Here is an 18915-nt window from a genome sequence, read left to right as displayed (position 1 = left end):
GTGGTCATTTGATTGCAGATTCTTTCTGGGAAAGTCAGGATTTGTTGACCAGATGAGGTAGCAGGAGGTTTACAGGGTTCAGAGAGTGCTCGGTCCCTCTGGCGCTGCTGCTGGTTACCTCTTGGCTAACACTGTGGGATGCAGGGGACAAGGAAGCACTGTGTGGAAACGTTTGACATTGGAGTACTTTACTATTCAAGTATTTTTGTGATTCCCTGTAAGCTAGCATTCTAGTCTAGAGCCATGCATTTCTATTTTAGTTGCAAAAGAGTTGTACAGGTTATTCGGTAACCAGGATGGTGGTGTAACAGAACTCATTTTTAATTTTAGTCAAATGTATAGAATTGGAGAAGCAACACCAGTTAGCCATTACAAAATTACAAGAACAGCTGCAGACTGAACATAACCAACTCCTAGAAGATATGAAGATGAAAAGCCTAGAAAAAGAACAGAATCTTCAGAAGGAGGTAAATAGGATTTCTTTACATGTTTTGAGTGCTTGATTATATATAATGTAACAAAAACTAGACCATATCATCTGGGTGACTTGTTTGTATTTGGGGATTTTATTGAGAAACTAAAATGCATCTCATGAAGTAGGTAAATACCCTGGGATTCTATAGTGGTTCAAAATCTTTTGAATGCAATTGTCTTTGTGCCGTTTAGTGTCTTCTGCTGTATTTATTTATACACTTAATTTTCTGGTTCCTATGTTTCATTTTTATCTAGCTAATACTTTATTTTTGCCAGTGATGATAAATACAGCATCAGGAACAAATTCCTCTGTCTTAGAGGAGTGAGTCTAACAGTGAAGTGTTACTCAGTATCTCTGGTAGCCTGGGTCAGGAGCTGAGAGTCTGGTTGTCACTAAATGTTTCCACCTATTTCTGACAGAACTATCTGTTGCATGTCAAATAAGCAATTAGAACAAAATTGTTTTAAAAAGTTGGGGGGGGGGTTGGTTTTTCTTTTGTTTTTTTAACATATCTTCCATAGCTGGAGAAACTTCAGGTCACGCATGAAGAACTCAAGACTCGGTCACAAGAAGAAATCAGGCAGCTTTGGTCTCAGCTCGATAGTACCCGAGCAAATCGGCAGGAGCTAAGTGGTATGTTCAAAAACTGACGCATTTTATTTTTTGCCTCTTCTTCATACAGAAGTATGCATTAGTGACACGAAATACTTTTAATGGTGTACCAGAAACACATGGGTGGGTCACAGAAGTGTCAGTGGGTTGTACCCTATTGATCTGTTTCTGAAGTGAGAGGTGGGTCGATGTCAGATGACGAGTGTGTTCTGCGGTGCCGAAAAGGATGGCGTGGCCTTGGGAAAAGCTTGCTCCATGTGTTTTCCTTTCCCTTCCCGCTCCATTTCTGCACCTGATAAAAATCTTCAGTGAAAAACAAACATTTTTTTCATAGCAATGTCAAATTAAGTATAGTGTAGTTAAAAAATGAAGAAAATGCTGGTCAATGCAGTAACGTGCTCCTGTGTGTATTCAGCATGGAAGCGAGTACGAATTCAATGGTGAAAACTGTTCATTGAAGGTAGACAGTAAAGATCACCACCCAGGTTATGACTTTGAGTGGTTTATTGTGGCTATGATATTTTCTTTTATTTGGAGATAATTAAGAGATCAGTCTGCTTAAAAAAAGCAGAAATATTTTAAACCTGTGTGATTAGGTTATATCTTGAGGTAGCAATGGCTTTTTTTCCCTTTCAGTTTAAGGTGAGCTAAAATGCTTTTTCATTGACATTGAAAATGAGGATTTACCATCTTTTGAAAGACTTTTAATTCTTAAATATAGAAGTGCCCTGGGTAGATATCTCTATTTTAAAAATAAAAACGTTCAGGTGATACTTCTGAAATCAGAATAAATGATAATGTTGGTTTTTTATGAGGCTAAAAATAACCTATTTCCGTAAGGATGCTTCTGTTTTAAAAATAGACAAATCCCCTAAACCTAAAAGCAAAAAATAAAAGGAAAATACTGTGCACAGCAATTAAACATGAATAGTTTTGAGGGTTTTGTGTTGTTTTTTTTTAATTAGTCTGATGTGTATCTGCATTAAACTTATAAAAAAAATTAAAGCTTGAGATAAAATAATGACTGGTTGAAATCTGGCACCATATACTTTAGATATCTTAAGGTATCTAATTCAAGATTTAGGTGCATTAAACAAAACAGTCAACTTTACGGAGTAGTGATTGGAGGTGACACATTTTCTGTTGAAATGAAGTAGAATGTGGCTCAGATGTGTGTGTGCAAACAGATGTATAATACATGAAAGAAGAAATTCTGGAAAAATAAAAAAGCTAGAGACCACGACGTTAACCTTGACTATGGGTGTGTTCACCTTGTATTGACACTGCAGCATTAGGTCACATTCGTTTCTTCTGTTGGGGTAGTTGAGCATATTATATTGGCCTTTTGTTTTAAATGCAGTTTCAGATTTTCTAAATAGTATACTGGTAAATAGTTTTTGGAGTATAATAGGGTTTTGTGAGGGTGTTTGTTGTTGGTTTTATTGGTCATAAATTGTACAAATAATTTTTCTATGTAGTCAGACTTTACCTTGACTTTTTCAAATCTCTGATTTGATATTACAGAATTATAGCAGATAGCACTGGAATTTTTGTATTTGCTGTATTTGCTGGAATTCTTATATTTCCTCTCTGTACTCCTAACGTTTATTAACCTTTCAAATGTTTTTCCATGTTTCTAATCACTCACGTTCCCATTCTTTGGACCCTTTCTTTTCTTCTTCATCTTGCTTGAGATGGTGAGACCAGAATGCAAGCCCATGGTCCAGGTGAGGATATCTCTTTTGGTGTGTGAGATCTGAAAGGTGTTTTGGTTTACTCTGCTCTTCTTCACTTGAGTGATCATTTGACAATGTGTTTGCGTTGGTTTGAGGTCTCGTGGTGGTGGATTCAGTACATAGCAGCAGGACAATGGGATCGCCGCTCTGATGTAAGAGCGACATGCCAGTTCAAAAGTGTTAAACACTTTTCTGGGTTGATTTTGTGCTGGCAGACTTTGCTGGTTAGGCAGAACATACCCATGCCAGATCGGACTTGCCTTGCCTGTCCCATAGGTGGTGTTACTTGTCCCTGCTCGTCACTTGATTTCTCTGGTCCCTGGGCTTGGCAACTGCTCCCTTTGGAAGCAGGCTTGAGCCATGTACTTATTTCTCTTATTCTTTCTGTTTGCATGCTTGTTATGTGACTTTTTAATGCTAAGTGTGTGTTTTCTGGTTTGCTACACAAAAACAAACTGTGACAATCAGCTGTGTTCCTTCCTGGGTGGCCTTCTCTGTTTCTGTAAAGGTTTCTGGTTTCTCTTCTTGCCTAAAGTAAGCAGATGTTTTTTTCCAGGGTCTTCATTCTTGAAATGCAGTTCCATCTTCAGTTGATTCTGTGGGGATTCAGCTAACTTAAGTCATCTGGGAAGTTGAGCCATCTGGGAAACTTTTTTTAATTCCCCCTCATGATTTTTGGCCTTTTTTCCCACCTTTTCACTTCCTAATTCTTTAATACAGAAAGTGAGGAAGAAAGCTCTCAAAGAGTTCATGAACAGGCTGCAATGCTGGCCATTGCCCTCACTCCCTGAAAGGAGGGTAGCTTGCTGAACCAGCCTTGATCGCTGTTTGCTACTGCATTCTATTTTATTTTTTTCTTGTTGGATGGTTCTTTTTAATTCAATGAATTTAGCCTTTGCTTGAGTTAATGATGGATAGCCAAACCATCAATAAAGTAATACAGAATTGATTTTTTTTTTCTTGTGATTTTTGTTTGTTGGGAAGTTTTTCCTGGATCAAATTAAATGTTCTTGACTAAATTATTGCTTCTGGTTGCCACAACCAGCAGGTGTGAAGGTTAAGCAATATTGCAGGACTCTGCATGTCACTGGCCCAGACCTGAAGCCCAAGGAAACGAGGAGAGCCAACAGTCTGCTGGTAGTTTTAATCCTTGTGAGGAAGATGTTTTTTCTGAATACCGTGCAGAACATGGTTTACTGTCTTCTGAGGAAGGAATGTTTTGTCTGTCAGAAGTTAATTTTCTTATGTAGCTTGTTGGGATAACATTTTACTACTATTTCAACAACTAAAGCGTGGCTGATCTTCACAGAATGACTTGGCCTGACGATATGTACCTCTGAGTCCTTGTATTGGTTTTGCCTTCCCCAGAGCTAAAAGAGCAGCTCCTGGCTCGTGCATCGCGGGTGGAAGAAATAGAGCGTTTAAAACAAGAATTTGAACAGCAGCGTCAGCAAAGGAAAAGTGAGCACGAAACTGAATTGGAACAACTGAGACTTTATTTTGAAAAGAAGTTAAGAGTTGCTGAAGAAGACTACAGAGAAGAATTGACTTTGCTGCATCAGAGACTGCAAGACCTGAAGGAATATTCGCTGTCAGAGTTGGAAATGAGTCAAGACCAAGCAGGGGACATCAGGTGATCTATTCTTTCCTCTTTTTCCTTTTTCCTTTCATCTCATGTTAGATCTGTAGTTAGAAACACAGCGTTGGAAGTCACGAGTGCACAGTCCTGAGCAATTGTTAGTTGCTCTGTGCCTCATTTCAGTACTACATCATAAGTCAGCAAGTTCATTTAACTTAATTTGTGACACATGTTACAATCTCACTCCACCACACTTTTCTCAGTTCTTCTGTCGCAGTTTTTGAAGAGACTGCTGAGAAAGAGAGAAGCGATACAATTGGTCAGCTAAACCAACAGCTGGAAAAACATCAGGTAGTATTTTTGATATTCTGCTGTTCATTACATCATCTGTATGAAACTTGATGTCTGACTCCTAGCTCTTAGCAAAGTGTTAGTTAATTTGAGATATTTATTAAGGCTTAATTATTTTTGACAAGTATATTGTAAATTACTAACTTTAATAGTTCTTAGGCTAGTAGAACAGATGAAACATGGTGTTCTGTAATTTTGTATGCTGTTTGGATTATCCTGTGCCTAATAAGAAGCTTATCAAAGCTCTTCCACACAAGTACAAATTCATGGTGTGTCTCTTTTCTGTAGCTTCTGTAGTAATTGTGCCTTTTATTGCTGTCTGTTCTCTTCAAGTGGAGATGCTAATTTGGTCTCTCTTCTATTTATGCACCTATTTTTATATACCTTGTTGTAATTTAAGATCTTGACTTCTTTGCTCAACTTACCTGAAGTTGACTAAGAGTTTCAAAAAGGAATTTTCCTTTTTTTTATTTAGATTTTTTTTATTTTTTAAATTAACTATAAAAAAATATTTTTTTAGTGAGGGAATGACAAGCAGACAAGACGTACACAAGACGGCATGAGCTTAATTTCATTAGAAAATCACACAAAAACCATATGAGTTGTAATTGAGAAATGTGTACATCCTGCCTTTTTTTCTTGCTGCTCTTTGTTACCTAGCTGAGCATGAAACTGCCATTCATAGCTCATTACTTCTAAGTTCTGTGGTGTGTAGAGGGTGGTCTTCTCAGTGTTGAGAGTCAATAGTTTTTCCACCCAGATGCATGTGGGACTTCCCCCGCTATTAGACTTTCAAACGGCTCCTGAAACTCAGACCTGCCTTGTGGCATGGTTCTGGAGCGTATATACTTTTTTTTACTCAAAAGGCTCTAATATACAGATGTTTTAGAGACTATTTTGTTCTTACTCACCCTGTTTCCCTATTCGAAGTACATTAAGACAGCAGCTAGGGACATGGTTTAGTGGTGCACTTGGCAGTGTTAGGTTTACAGTTGGACTCAATGATCTTACAGGTCTTTTCCAACCTAAATGATTCTATAATTCTACTTTGGAGGGCTCTGCCGCTCTAGTAGCAGATGGAGTGGCAGGAATGGGAATGGAGCTTCTTGGCCTTTTGGCTAAGATCAAGTGTGGTATCAGTTCTTATCAGTTTAATATCAGATACTTATTTTTTTCTTTTTGTGGTTGGACTGGCAGTGGTAGGTTAATAGTTGGACTTGATGATCTTAAAGGTATTTTCCAACCAAAATGATTTTGTGGTTTTATGAAAACCAGCAGGGTTTTTGGAGACGAGATATATACACGTGTGAAGCAGGTGCATTATAGTGCAGTTTATACAGTGCTTTCATTGAAAGGTTCTCGGCATGGTTTCTTCAAAGCTGAAGATGTCTTTCTAACCCATTTCTTATACAGGAAGAACTTGCCTCTTTGCAGGTACAACTTAAAGAGCAACACAGGCATGAATTAGATTCCTTAAGGTCTTCCCTTGTGCTGCAATATAAGGAGGACCTAATGAAAATGAAAATGGATCTGTCAGACAAATATGTATCAGAAATTGAGGAAATGAAAAGAAAGCATTGTTTAGAACTTGAGCAGCTCCGTGCCCGACTTTCAGAAGAGCATATTAAAGGTAAGAAGAGCTGACAGACTGGGAAGTAAATGGTAAGCTGCTTGTGTGGCTTATATTTTTCTTTAAATATTTAAAGGCTTATCTGAAGAAGTTTTCAATTTGTTATTAGTTTAAACTATAGGGAACACTTAACACGTGTTAATCCATGGCATTGAGCACTTCGCTTTTTGACTTTTATCACCATGTTGAGTTGTACTTCCAAAGATATGCTGACCTGAAGTTGATTATTCTGTAGTAAAACCTACTACAACTGTGGAGCGGTTGCTAAAAGGAGTTGATCAGATTTCCATTCTTGATGCCTAGAGGGGCACTGCCAATTCCTGAATTAATATTTATTTGAAAATTTCTTAGTGTTAAATGTCTCTTGTATTTCCATGAAATAGGTCCGTTCTCACTCTGTTCCATAGAGCAGACCCAGTTCTGTTCTATGTTCCATGCCTTTTACCTGTTATCCTTTTGTGGATTATTATTTAACTTTAATATTTCTTTTTCCTCCTGTGTTTGCCAACTAGTTGGCATACGTATTGGGATGAATTTTTTGAACAAAGAGGAAAGTATTTATGGGGAGCAGAGTTTGTAATAGGTATCTTGCTGTAGGGTTCAGGTTAAAGTTCCTCTTATGGCTAAATTTAATGAGACTTCCAATGTGATCGTGGGTTTGTGTAATTTCTTAACAGTTGCTGCTTTTCTTGGAATTGTGATTTATAGAAATATGCTGCCTGGTACTGGTTCAGTATGAAATGTGTGTATTGTTGAGGTGCAGGTGAGGGATCATGGCAGTTCTTGTATCCGCAACCTGTCTCTGGGAGCACAGTAGGACACACAAACATTTGAACTCATCATCCATAACTTAGCTATGTTACATGGCTATAACTCCATTCCACTGTGTGTTGGTTAAAAGGATCAGTACAACTTTTTTTAATTTGCAGTTATATTTCTTATCTTCATTTATTTATTTATTTTTAATACTAGACAGTTTATCAGAACTGCTTAAATTAGAATGTTTAGAGATTTGTCCCATCTGCTTTTTGGGAAAATGCCTTATGTAAACTCTGTGTCCAAAAGAGGAGATAAAACTTGCGTAAATCTGCCATTGTCTTGTCCAAAAAGAAAGTCAGCTCCTGTGGCTGTTGCTGATAGGAGGGAGGTCCTGCTGCAGGTCTCATGATCCTTCTCCATTATTCCGTGCGTGTTCATACTGATAAATTTCAAAGATGGTGATGAAGCAGATCAGAGTACAAAATCATCCCGATAAGGGATTCTTGTTGGTCTGCAGTTAGTATGGCTACTGATAAACTGCACAGCTGACAATGCTCAGCTTTATTTCTGTGCATTAATAGGACCTATTAAAAGAAAATAAATTCCAGAATGTCTTTTTGTTTTGTTTTGTTTTTTTCTTTTCAGAAATCACCAAACTGCGCCTACAGAGTGCTCAAGATGCAGCCCGTCAAGTTGAAATGGAGGTGGCTGACCGAGTGTCTGTGCTGGAGGAAGAGCACAAAGCTAAGCTCTCTCTCCTCCACTCTGAGAAACAGCGTATTGCAAATCTTTTGGAAGAAATAAAGCATTTAAAGGAAGAGATTACTAAACAAAAAGATTATTCTGTGCAGAATGAAAAGCATCTGAAAGAGGAAATGGAAAAGGTAATCCGTATTAGAGTGCTGTTTTGTATAGAGATGGACAAGCTCAGATCTGTTGGGAAGGCCCAGGGAGATAGAAGCAGCATCCCTACTTTAGTGATAGTAACTTCAGCTTTAAATGGACTTGCATGGATACTCACAAATACTGGAATACAAGTCTGAAGCTCAGCGCAACGCTTAGTTTCACCACAGATGTACTTTTCTTTAAGAGCACAGATAGTGTGGGAAGGCAGGACCTTCAGGGGTTGATCTAGTCCACCTTTTATATTGACATGGGTAGACTGTATGCATACCACACCAATACAGGTAGGTACAAAAGGTCCTCATCCTGCACATCTCCATGCTGGTCATTGTAGTGTCCTGGTGCGAGAGTAACACGGTGCACTTGCATACTGTCATTGGTAATGGAGAATTCAGCAGAAAGCACTGTGGCAGATGGAAAAAGCCCCTCAGCTCAATGGGTCCCCTCTAAGAAATTTCTGGTTTTGATAGGACTGTCTTTTGAAGCAAATAACCAGAAATACAAAACTAGAAGGAGTGGCCGATACAGCAGAAGGCTGTGCTGCCATTCAGCAAGATCTGGGCAGGCTGGAGAGTTGGGCGGAGAGGAACCAAATGAAGTTCAATAAGGGCAAGTGTAGGGTCCTGCACCGGGGGAGGAATAACCCCAGCACCAGTACAGGTGAGGCGTTCACCTGCTGGGAAGCAGCGCTGTGGAGAAGGACCCGGGAGTCCTGGTGGACAACAAGCTCTCCATGACCAGCAGTGTGCCCTCATGGTCAAGAAGGCCAACGATGTCCTGGGTTGCATTAAGAACAGCGTGGCCAGCAGGTCAAGGGAGGTTCTCCTCCCCCTCTACTCTGCCCTGGTGAGGCCACATCTGGAGTTCTGTGTCCAGTTCTGGGCTCCCCAGTTCCAGACAGACAGGGAACTACTGGAGAGAGACCAGTGGAGGGCTGCGAGGATGATGAGGGGCCTGGAGCATCTCTGGTATGAGGAAAGGCTGAGAGAGCTGGGGCTGGTTAGCCTGGAGAAGAGAAGACTTGAGAGAACTTGCTTATCAATATCTAAAGGGTGGGTGTCAAGAGGAAGGGGCCAGACTCTTCTCAGTGGTGCCCAGTGACAGGACACGGGGCAACGGGCACAAACTGGAACACAGGAAGTTCCATCTCAGCATGAGGAAAAATTTCTTCACTCTGAGGGTGACCAAGCCCTGGCTGCCCAGAGAGGTTGTGGAGTCTCCTTCTCTGGAGAGATTCCAAACCTGCCTGGATGCCATCCTGTGCAACCTGCTCTGGGTGATCCTGCTCTAGCAGGGGGTTGGACTAGGTGATCTCCAGAGGTCCCTTCCAACCCCTGCCAGTCTGGGATTCTGTGAAATATTTTTTCAGACCTTTTTTTGAGGGAAGAAGAAAGAATCTGGACAACAGATTTTTGGCTTTGCTTTGGTGTAGGTCTTACACCTTCACTCTAAAAGTCTTAGAGTTGAAAGAATTGTATCTGGCACCTTCCCTCTTACCTGTTAAATCAGCTGTCCCATCTGGGACACCCAATCATACACTTAGATTGGATGTTAATACACTGTTTAATTTATTCTGATATTTGAATGCTTATAAGAATTAGATGGATCAAGCTCTCATTTCTCAAGTCGTCCTTTCCTCCCTTATTAAAGAGAGATCAGTATGTGTATCCTTTTCCAGACTTAAAAACTGGTGGAGGAGGCCAGAGAAAACACTTGCAGACTGTTTGTAGATAACACGGAGACTCAGGTGAAGCTTCCAGTAGTGAAGCTTTCAGTACTGCTGGTTTACCTACAGTATCGTGTTTGTGGCACTGCTGGCTGGGTTAAAGACAAGCATATCCAGAACAGGGTGTTTGAAATGAGCCTGTTCCACCTGCTGATCCACTGGCTGCAAATACGTTGTTTCCCTTCTTGGTCTCTTGCTCTCAGAAGCAGAGCGAACCAATTTCCTCAGTTGCGTCTCTGTTTCCAGGGCATCCCTGCCAAGTTTTCATGGATTGTCTTAATCAAAATTTGGGGTTTTGCCTTTCTTTTCTGCCTCTTCATTTAGGCTGTAGCACAAATGAATGCTTAAATATTTGTTCAAAACAAACCTTCCAAGTGAAAAATGAAGAATATACTTCTTACTGATGCTCCTATGTGATCTCTTGTTAGCTTTTAATTTTCTTTGGAGATGACCTTGTTGTTTCCTTAGTTTACCATTTATTTGTTTGCCTGTTTACCTCTAGTGTATTTTTTCCCTTTTGTCATTGAGCCACCATTTGGTGCTTTTGCTTCGGTTTTTGTGCTACATGTTTTTGTGTTATTTTTATGCTGTGTATGAGAACATGGTCTTGGATACTGCTTATAGAATGCGACTGGAACATGTAAGGAGAGGAGAAATTTAAGATTTTTAATCATATAAATACTGAAGGTGCCCATAGCTTTATAAGTTGAACTCCTGAAATGAAGAAGAGTATCCCCAAGAGAAAACAACATCAAGTACCATATTAATTCTAGAATTTTCCCTTAATTTTTTTCTTATCTTCCTTATCCTAATTAATTCTTAATAGTGCATTGAATGAAAGGCCTGAGAATGTTCACACACTTCAGTTTGGTTTTGTATTTTATACATTTTTTAATACTGTTTTCACAGGTAAAATGTAAAATTGCTGAGGATCACAAGAATAAATTAAGGGAAGCCAGAGAAGAAGTCCAGAAAATAGAGACTATGTACAAAGAAAAAGAGATGAAATGGAAATGTGAAAGCGAGGACCAAAGAATCCAAGCAGAAGAGAAGTTATCATTGTTGCGTATAGAACTGCAAAATAGAGCGGAATATGAGAAGCAGAATTTACAAAAAGAGTTTGAACTTCGTGAAGCTGAAATGAATCAGCTTCAGGATCAGCAAGCTGCCAGAATTTTAGAATTGGAGAAGCTGGTCAAAGAGCAGCAAAACAACTTGCAGCAACTAGAGGACAGCCTTGCGAGTGCGCAGGCTGTGCAGAAATCTCAGGAGCAATATGACTGTGACCTGCAGGCGGCCAAAGCACTCATGGCAGAAGAAATGGAAAAGGCCACGCTTTGTCTGCAGGAAGAATGCACGCTGAAACTTATGGAGGCACAAACCAAGTAAGTCCTGTGTATTTGAGCACTTCAACTTACCAGTTCAGTCAGTTCTGTTTAGTATCTTTATCAGTGATCTGGACAAGGGGATTGAGTGCGCCCTCAGTAAGGTTGCAGATGACACCAAGTTGGGTGGGAGTGTCAATCTGCTGGAGGGTACGAAGGCTCTACGGAGGCATCTGGACAGGCTGGATTGATGGGATGAGGCAACTGTATGAGGCTTAACAAGGCTTGGTGCCAGGTCCTGCACTTGGGTCACAGCAACCCCAGGCAATGCTACAGGCTTGGGGGAGAACGTCTGGAAAGCTGCCCAGTGGAAAAGGACCTGGGGCTGTTGGTCGACAGCAGCTGAACATGAGCCAGCAGTATGCCCAGGTGGCCAAGGGGGCCAACAGCACCCTGGCTTGTAGCAGGAATAGTGTGGCCAGCAGGACCAGGGCAGTGATCGTCCCCCTGTACTTGGCTCTGGTGAGGCCGCACCTTGAGTGCTGTGTGCGGTTTTGGGCCCCTTGGTACAAGAAGGACATTGAAGTGCTGGAGCCTGTCCAGAGAAGGTCAATGAAGTGGTGCAGGGTCTGGAGCACAAGTCTGATGAGGAGTGGCTCAGGGAACGGGGGTTGTTTAGCCTGGAGAAAAGGAAATTCAGGGGAGGCCTTATTGCTCTCTACAACTACCTGAAAGGAGGTTGTAATGAGGTGGGTGTTGGTCTCTTTTTCCCAAGTAACAAGTGACAGAACAAGAGGAAATGGTCTCAAGTTTTGTCAGGGGAGGTTTAGATTGGGTATTAGGAAAAATTCTTCACTGACAAGGTTATCAAGCACTGGAACAGGCTGCCCCAGGAAGTATTTGAGTCACCATCCCTGGAGGTGTTCAAAAAACATGTGTATATGTGGTGCTTAGGGACATGGTTTAGTGGTGGGCTTGGCAGTGCTAGGTTAATGGTTGGACTTGAAGATCTTAAAGGTCTTTTCCAACCAAAACGATTCTATGATTCTGTGATTGTCATTGTTACTTTTTCTTATTTTAGTGAGCCGTAGCGATGTAGGTTTGTCACTTGATGGCACCAGCTAACTTATATATGTAAAGCTTACTCCCAAGGAACAGTAATGCTGTCCATTACAGTTTACTATAGAATTTTGCTTCATGTAAATGTATTTAATCTAGCCTAGCAAATCAAATGAAGTGTAGTCAAGTTCTGCCTGTTACAGTTAAGACTACAACACCCAGCTGAAAATCGTATACTAGCCTTGGAGGAAGGGAAGTGTTACAGGACATGTAAGTGGAAAAATTCTATAAATTTTTTTTCAACTGTTTTCAAACAATTCAAATGAATTTGAGCAAGCTTTTTCTGGTGAACGAAGCTTGTGTTATCCACTGAATGCTGAGGTTGATGGGCTGCATATGGTATTCTTCTTCAGTTCTGGTTAGATGTGAAGGTTGTAACTGCTCAGTTTTTCCTCCCCTTCCTACCACCATTGGTTTTAGTGTATTAAAGGAAATATTCAAACAACTACATGTTTGTATTTGTATGCATTGCTTCTAATTTATCCCTTCTTTCCTCCCCAAACATACGCTCATAGAACAAGATTGGGGAAATAATTATAGTAAGAAAATGCTGAAAGCTGGAACTTAGCCTTTAAATAACCAATCACTTTTTAATTATTGGTGTCTGTCTCCAAAAGTACTATAGTTAATGATTACAGTAAATTGCAGCATTACAGATAGTAAATCTTGCGCATCAAGCTTTAAGCAGACCTCAGAGAGCTGAGCAGAGTTTGGAGGAGCCCCCAAGGATCCCATGTACACTTCCACCATGGTTTTATGTCTGAGTCTTAACCAGATGACACTTTACTTGCAGACAACACATTCGAGATGTAGACAATGTATATACTATGTCCTAGGTGCTCTCATATGGCAGTATTTTCTCGAACAGAGAATGATGTTTGTATGTTGCACTGTATTAGTGAGTAATTTAATGCCAGTCTACCTAGTAATAACCAGATACAACCAAGTGACATTGCATAAACCTTTAATTATGTGGCTATGAAATCATCTGTGTGGCTTGCATTGAACTCGTTCTGTATTTGAAAAGTAAAGTAAAATTTGTGGAGGCTAAGTAAGGCCTACTTATTTTTCTTTGATTTGTATTTATTATTTCATTTATTTAAAAAAAAGCCAACAGTGCCTTTTTGACAATATTCTCTTAACTTTTTTGGAAATATAGGTTTATGGAGGAACACAAAGCTATGACTCAGAAATTCACAACTGAGCAAGAGATTCTTCTCCAAGAGCTGAAAAAGAAACATGTTGATGAGCTGGAACTCCAAAGTCAGCAGTTACAGGAGAAGCATAAGCAGCAAATTTTGTCTCTTACAGCTGAGTTTCAGACAAAGCACCAAGCTGAAATGGAGACACTTAAATCTACGCTAGAAAGTAAACAGCAGATTCAGCTTGAAGCTTGTGTTGCTGAACTACAGACAAAGCATCAGACACAAATTGATGAGCTGGAGGCTAAACACTTATCAAATCTGGATTCCTTAGAGTCATCCTACCTATCTGAAATTCAGAATATAAGAGATGAACACAGCCAGGCTCTTGAGAAACTACAGCTGCAGCACACAGAACAGCTCCATGAAAAGGATAAAATGGATCAAGCTCGCTTGGTTCAGGAGATAGAGATGTTGAAATTAAAGCATGCTGAAGAACTTCAGCTCTCCCAAAATAATTTGAAAATTGAGCTAGCTACTGTTCATATGGAAAAACTTAAAGCCATGGCTGTTGAAGCTGAGGAAGCTCATAAGGTGAGTCAGAAGGAAAACTTGGCATAGAAGGTGGCATTTCCTGGTACATTGTGTGGGATCACCTTTTCCCTTGTGCTTGGGGTGTATTTCTACAATGTCCTTTGTGCCAGCACTAACACTTGTGTGTGTCCATATTGTGAGCTGAAACAGGAAACTGAAGCTGAAAATTAAGTCCATCTGTCACTTCCCCCCAAAATGCTCAGACTAATGAGTTTTCTCTCTCTGTGTGTGGGAAAGGTACAAATGAAGTAAATATTTTTAATATAATTCAGATTGGAGGGTCTTCATTTTGTGGCTTACAGCTTCTCTGCCTGATAGAGTTACCGTGTAATTCTTCAGATGTGATTCTGTGGGTTAAGCTACATCTCTAAGAATCCAAAGATCCTGCCTAGTGGCACAGTCTCAACGGGAAGAATGGAAGAAAGGTATCTCTAAAGGTCCCAGATGGGATTTTGGGAGCAGGTCATGGGTGAGTGGATATTGTCTTAGGGCCTTTAACAGAAGTCCATAGCTTTACTCGTCATAAGGTAGAGGTGTGAGCTCTTTTAGAGTTCAGAGGGGTAAAAAATGATCCCGAAACTTCTCCAAGTCAAACAGGTAAGGACGTTTAGCTCACTGCTAAAACTTCAGAGCCTTCCAGAGAGAGATGTACTGTTTTTCAGGCTTGTCTGTTGCCATGCCCACTTCCCAGACTTACGATTATATGTGGTTTCTGTGCCCACAAAGGTGAAGAGCAAGGTCTTATGGGAGGAAAGGTGGTAATTTTCTTCTGTCCTATCTTTGCTAACTAATCTTAAATCTGCATTTTGATTGTTCTTGAGTGGAAAGAAAGAAAAAGTTGAAGATTGTGTTGATAGGGAGTGCTGTCATGGATAGAGGAAAAAGTAGAGGATTTACAAAACTTTTAATAGATAGGAAAAATAAACCCATTTCAATGACATAGAGAGTGTGTATGTGTATGTGTGCTTATCGTTCATGGGGCAATATTGTTCCTGTTTACTTCAAATGCTTTGATACAGCAGAACATGTGCTTTGCAAATGGGTTACAACAGTATTTGTACTTACTTTTTTCTCTCCTTTCTTAATTCATGCTTACACAGGATGATTTGTACAAAGCTCTTCAAAATCAAAGGAAGTTGCTGGAAGAAGAAAAACGTCTGGCTCTGGATATATTGCGTGAGGAAGTATTGCATATGGAGGAAAAGCATAGAAAAGCACTCCAAGAACTTCAGGATCTTCATGAGGCAGAAATTAAGAACCACAAGGAAGAATACTCCAGGGAGCTGGAAAAAGAATTGGGGAAACTAAAAGCACAGCATGAACATGAGCAAGAGGTCAGAATGTTGCTAATACCTAAACCCAAAATAATCCATGCTTACATAAAGTAAACTCGGTTTTATTAACCTTAGAAGTAAGGCTGTTTATCTAGACACTTTTTGGATTATTTTTTTTTTAATAGTGCCAATAGATAGGAGACAAAGTTAACATTTTTAAGCCTTGCTTTATCTAAAAGGACTTAAAAGAATCTGTATATATGTATTATCCTGAATTTTTAAAATTTAATTCCATGTTTTCAGGGCTCTCTTTATCGGGGCAGGGGGAAGTAGGCTAGCTTTCTTCTGAGTCCCTACCGTATTTTTAATTAAAAATTTTAAAGCTGCTATTTTGATAGAAAACTAATAGGTTAGGTCATTAACCACTTGTAGAAACTAATTGCTCACTTCAAGCTTTTATAAGTGAACAACCTGTACTAACATTGATTTCTTCTTTTTGTAGGGAAATCATAGTAGGTAATATTTTTCCAAACGTATTTTCTCAGTGAGATTTGGAAATCTTCCTAGTTGCCTTTAAAGCTTTACCATTTCTTCTTGATGGGAATGTTTACGTGTAAGCTTGATGATATTTACTTTCACAGGGAAGGCTAAAGATTTGATCATCTATGCTAAGTTCTCCTTAAACATCAAAATGGAGTAAGATCTATTTATTCAGTCTTTTATACCATCTAATTTCTGTTGATGCAAGCAGCCACAAGTGATTAAGACTTTTCACTTTTCTATATTATCTATTACATTCATATATTAGGAGAAGTCACAAACAAAATGAGTTTTATCCAGCTACAACCAAGCAACATATGTTATTGTAAAATATAACTTACTCTAGCTTTTTCACTTAGTAATTTGAAAATTGGATCGTGTGCTGAGTAACTCCCTAGTCACTGGTGCACCTTTGTATTACTTGTGCACCTCCCAAAAACCATTTAGGTTTGAGGAGATCCCCTGTGTTCTTTCAGACTGTCAGGCCTTAGAGCTGGTAGTGGTTTCCAGCTGGCCAGAGTGCATTGCAAAGTCTTTTCACTTTTGAAAGATTAGTTTGCCTGGGAAGGTAGTTTTGTGGGAAGTTCTTGTGATTATTAAATTTTTAAGCCCTTTATCCTAGAAACAGGATTTCTCTTTATTCTGATTACTACAATGACTCTTCTTAGAGAGGGTAATAGGAAAAAAAAACCCAAATGAAAAAAAAAAACCAAAACCCAAGCCTTTCTCTGATACTTTTGATGGACTTCTTTGTTGTATTGCATAGGGTAATTGCATTAAGTATAGTGCATAATGTTTAATCTCATTTAAACAAGAAGTCACATCCTAACAAAACATGCTCTCCTTGTGTTTCTCTCCCCCTCTTTCTTTCTTATTTCTTTGAATTTCTTTTAGACAAGTGTCTGTTGGAAAGAACAAGCAGGGAGTACTCTTTTAGTCTGACCTGATGGTCTTGTGAATACAGGAGATACTTGATACCTAATGCCTTGTTGCTTCTTATCTATTTTTATCAACTTGATTTTTTCTGTAGTCAGTGTGATGATAGATGGAAGTGCTGTGTGACCTTGAGGATTGGAGTAGACCTATTGTGAAAATACTCTTAAGAATTGGGCTGAGCTTGATGGTTTTGTTTTGGTTTGGCTTGATTTGTTCCTTGATTATGACACTATGGCTAAAATATTTTATATTACTTACTTGTCTGCAGATGTATGCTTCTGCATCGGCCTCTGAAGTAGAAACTGTGCGGACGGCTCTTCTAGCTCAATTTGAGGAGGTAAAATTGAAGCAGCAGGTTCAGTTCCAGGAAGAGATTGAGCTGCTGAAGTGTCAGTCGGAGGTACTGCTTGAACAGCAGATTGCACAGCTGAAGGTAGGGTCTGATGTAAATGAACTTCAGAGCGTGCCCTCTGTAGTAGTGTGTTTTTCTGAAAGAGCGCTATTGGAAATGGTGCAGTGTTCTGTAAGCACTTATGATATTTACTACAGGATTGTCTTAAAATCCTTAATTAGATGTGAGGTGGTATCCTTCAAACAAAACAAAAATATCAATGGAAAGTCTTGATTCTAAGCAACTGTCCTTGCATATGTTTATGTTCAGTTTGAAATGATAAACTTTTTCTTCTTGGTGTCTGCAGAGAGTATGCCCTTGGCCTGTCATCCCTCGTCTTCTGCGCTCATGTATATATGGCAAAAAATGTTCTGTGTTATCTAAGCTTTTGCCAAGTGCGTGATGACAGTGAGCACTTGGTGCATAAGATTTTTTTGTAGTTGTTCTTAATTTCTGCTTTCTTGGGTTCGTCTTTTTTGTTCCAAACTTTTGTCTTGATGAGCACCTTCAAGATGCTTATCCCTGAAAATTACCTTTGTTTGCCCTTGTGTACAATGTAGTAATTGCCTGTCATCTTCTGAGCCTTGTGCAAAATGTCTTCATTGGCTCGGTGATGAGCGCCTGTCGATCTGTTAAATGAATGGAGAAGACACATCCTGTGTCAGAAGAGAGGGAAACGCACCAACACCCGGAGAGCAGTGCTTACATGCATCTCAGTGCTATCGTTATACTGAGCGTGTGTGGAGCACAAATAACTTGGATTAGGGGAACTACCATTTCCTTATTTGCTTCTCCTTGAGAGATTTCAAGAGGTCCTTGCTGTTCTGTCAGTGCCCCAACCTGAGGTGGGACTCTTCCCGACAGCTGCACGAACCTCTAGAACTGGGTGCTGCAGACGTGCAGAAAATTTCTCCAGTTTCCTGCCTCTGGCCCAATGTGGAGCCTGGTCATTCTTTGACCTCTCTCCATCTGGTGCAGCTATCTTTTGAAACAGAGGATGCACGTGTGTCCCAAAAAGCTGCTGGAGGTGTATTTGGCATTGCTGTCCTCGGCTGAACCCCAGCCTTCGGCCTGCAGCCACTGGGACGGGGCTGGCCGGTATGCACCTGCCACAGCGGCGATTCCTGCTTTTCCCTTTCTTGTGCTGCCCAGGCGCTTCAGTTACTGAGTAGCATTTGGGACACCAGAAACTTCCCTTTTTGTTGAAACTTTGCCAGGGGTAATTCTGCTGCTAGTACAGCTGTCTCTGGGTTGTTTTTTTTCTCATTAACTTGATGACCAGTGTTTTGACCCAGAAGAGACTGGCTGGATCTCTTTGCAGTGTTGGGCTGAGCTGGGTCATGGTCCGATACAGGTTTTTACAACGAGCCTTCCCCTGCCTACTCCTCCTCACTATCTCAGCAGTCTGCAATGGCCTGGGTCTCAGTGAGCACATGCAGATAGTTCATTCACCTACTTAACTATTTTTAAATCATTGTTTTGGCATAATTTTGTTGATTGGGGGTGTTAACTGTGTAAGTTTCTGCTAGTTGATCTGAGAAGTAAGGCGGAAAAAAAAAAGGGGGGGAGGGTTTTGGTTGTGGGTTTTTTTGGGGTGGTAGTTGGTGGTGTGTTTTGTTGTTTTTTCCTCTCTCTGTAAATGAAAGTGTATGTGACTTATGCAGGAGGAATTTGAAGCTGAAAAAAAGGCATCACTACATGACAAGGAGCAGATGTTGATTCAGGAAAGGGAGAAGGCACAGGCTGCTCACCAAAAGGAGCAGGAGATGTTATCAGCCCAGCTACAGGAAAAAGCAGCAATAATTATCCAGGTGCGTGGAAAA

At 40.1% G+C, this 18915-nt stretch overlaps 1 protein-coding gene and 1 pseudogene across 13 annotated transcripts in view; both read left to right on the top strand.

Annotated features, from left to right (window-relative positions):
- PCNT (pericentrin) overlaps positions 1 to 18915 on the top strand; it is a 100859-nt gene that overhangs the window by 22773 nt on the left and 59171 nt on the right. For 8 of the 13 annotated variants that reach the window (XM_075755815.1, XM_075755813.1, XM_075755811.1 and 5 more), the window contains 12 exons: positions 331 to 467; positions 997 to 1108; positions 2782 to 2814; positions 4192 to 4456; positions 4666 to 4753; positions 6167 to 6383; positions 7788 to 8026; positions 10681 to 11156; positions 13375 to 13951; positions 15052 to 15285; positions 16970 to 17134; positions 18757 to 18903. In XM_075755815.1, the coding sequence (XP_075611930.1) occupies positions 331 to 467; positions 997 to 1108; positions 2782 to 2814; positions 4192 to 4456; positions 4666 to 4753; positions 6167 to 6383; positions 7788 to 8026; positions 10681 to 11156; positions 13375 to 13951; positions 15052 to 15285; positions 16970 to 17134; positions 18757 to 18903 (2690 nt within the window). The remainder of the gene's footprint in view (positions 1 to 330; positions 468 to 996; positions 1109 to 2781; positions 2815 to 4191; positions 4457 to 4665; positions 4754 to 6166; positions 6384 to 7787; positions 8027 to 10680; positions 11157 to 13374; positions 13952 to 15051; positions 15286 to 16969; positions 17135 to 18756; positions 18904 to 18915) is intronic. The other 5 variants (XM_075755818.1, XM_075755817.1, XM_075755816.1 and 2 more) reach the window with 2 other exon arrangements.
- LOC142602416 (U2 spliceosomal RNA) lies at positions 5852 to 5949 on the top strand (annotated as a pseudogene).

The sequence above is a fragment of the Balearica regulorum genome, chromosome 6 (assembly GCF_011004875.1).
Source record: "Balearica regulorum gibbericeps isolate bBalReg1 chromosome 6, bBalReg1.pri, whole genome shotgun sequence".
In the NCBI taxonomy this organism is placed as follows: Eukaryota; Metazoa; Chordata; class Aves; order Gruiformes; family Gruidae; genus Balearica; species Balearica regulorum.
Note: the sequence above shows the minus strand (reverse complement) of the source record. Positions and strands in the feature narration are given on the sequence as shown.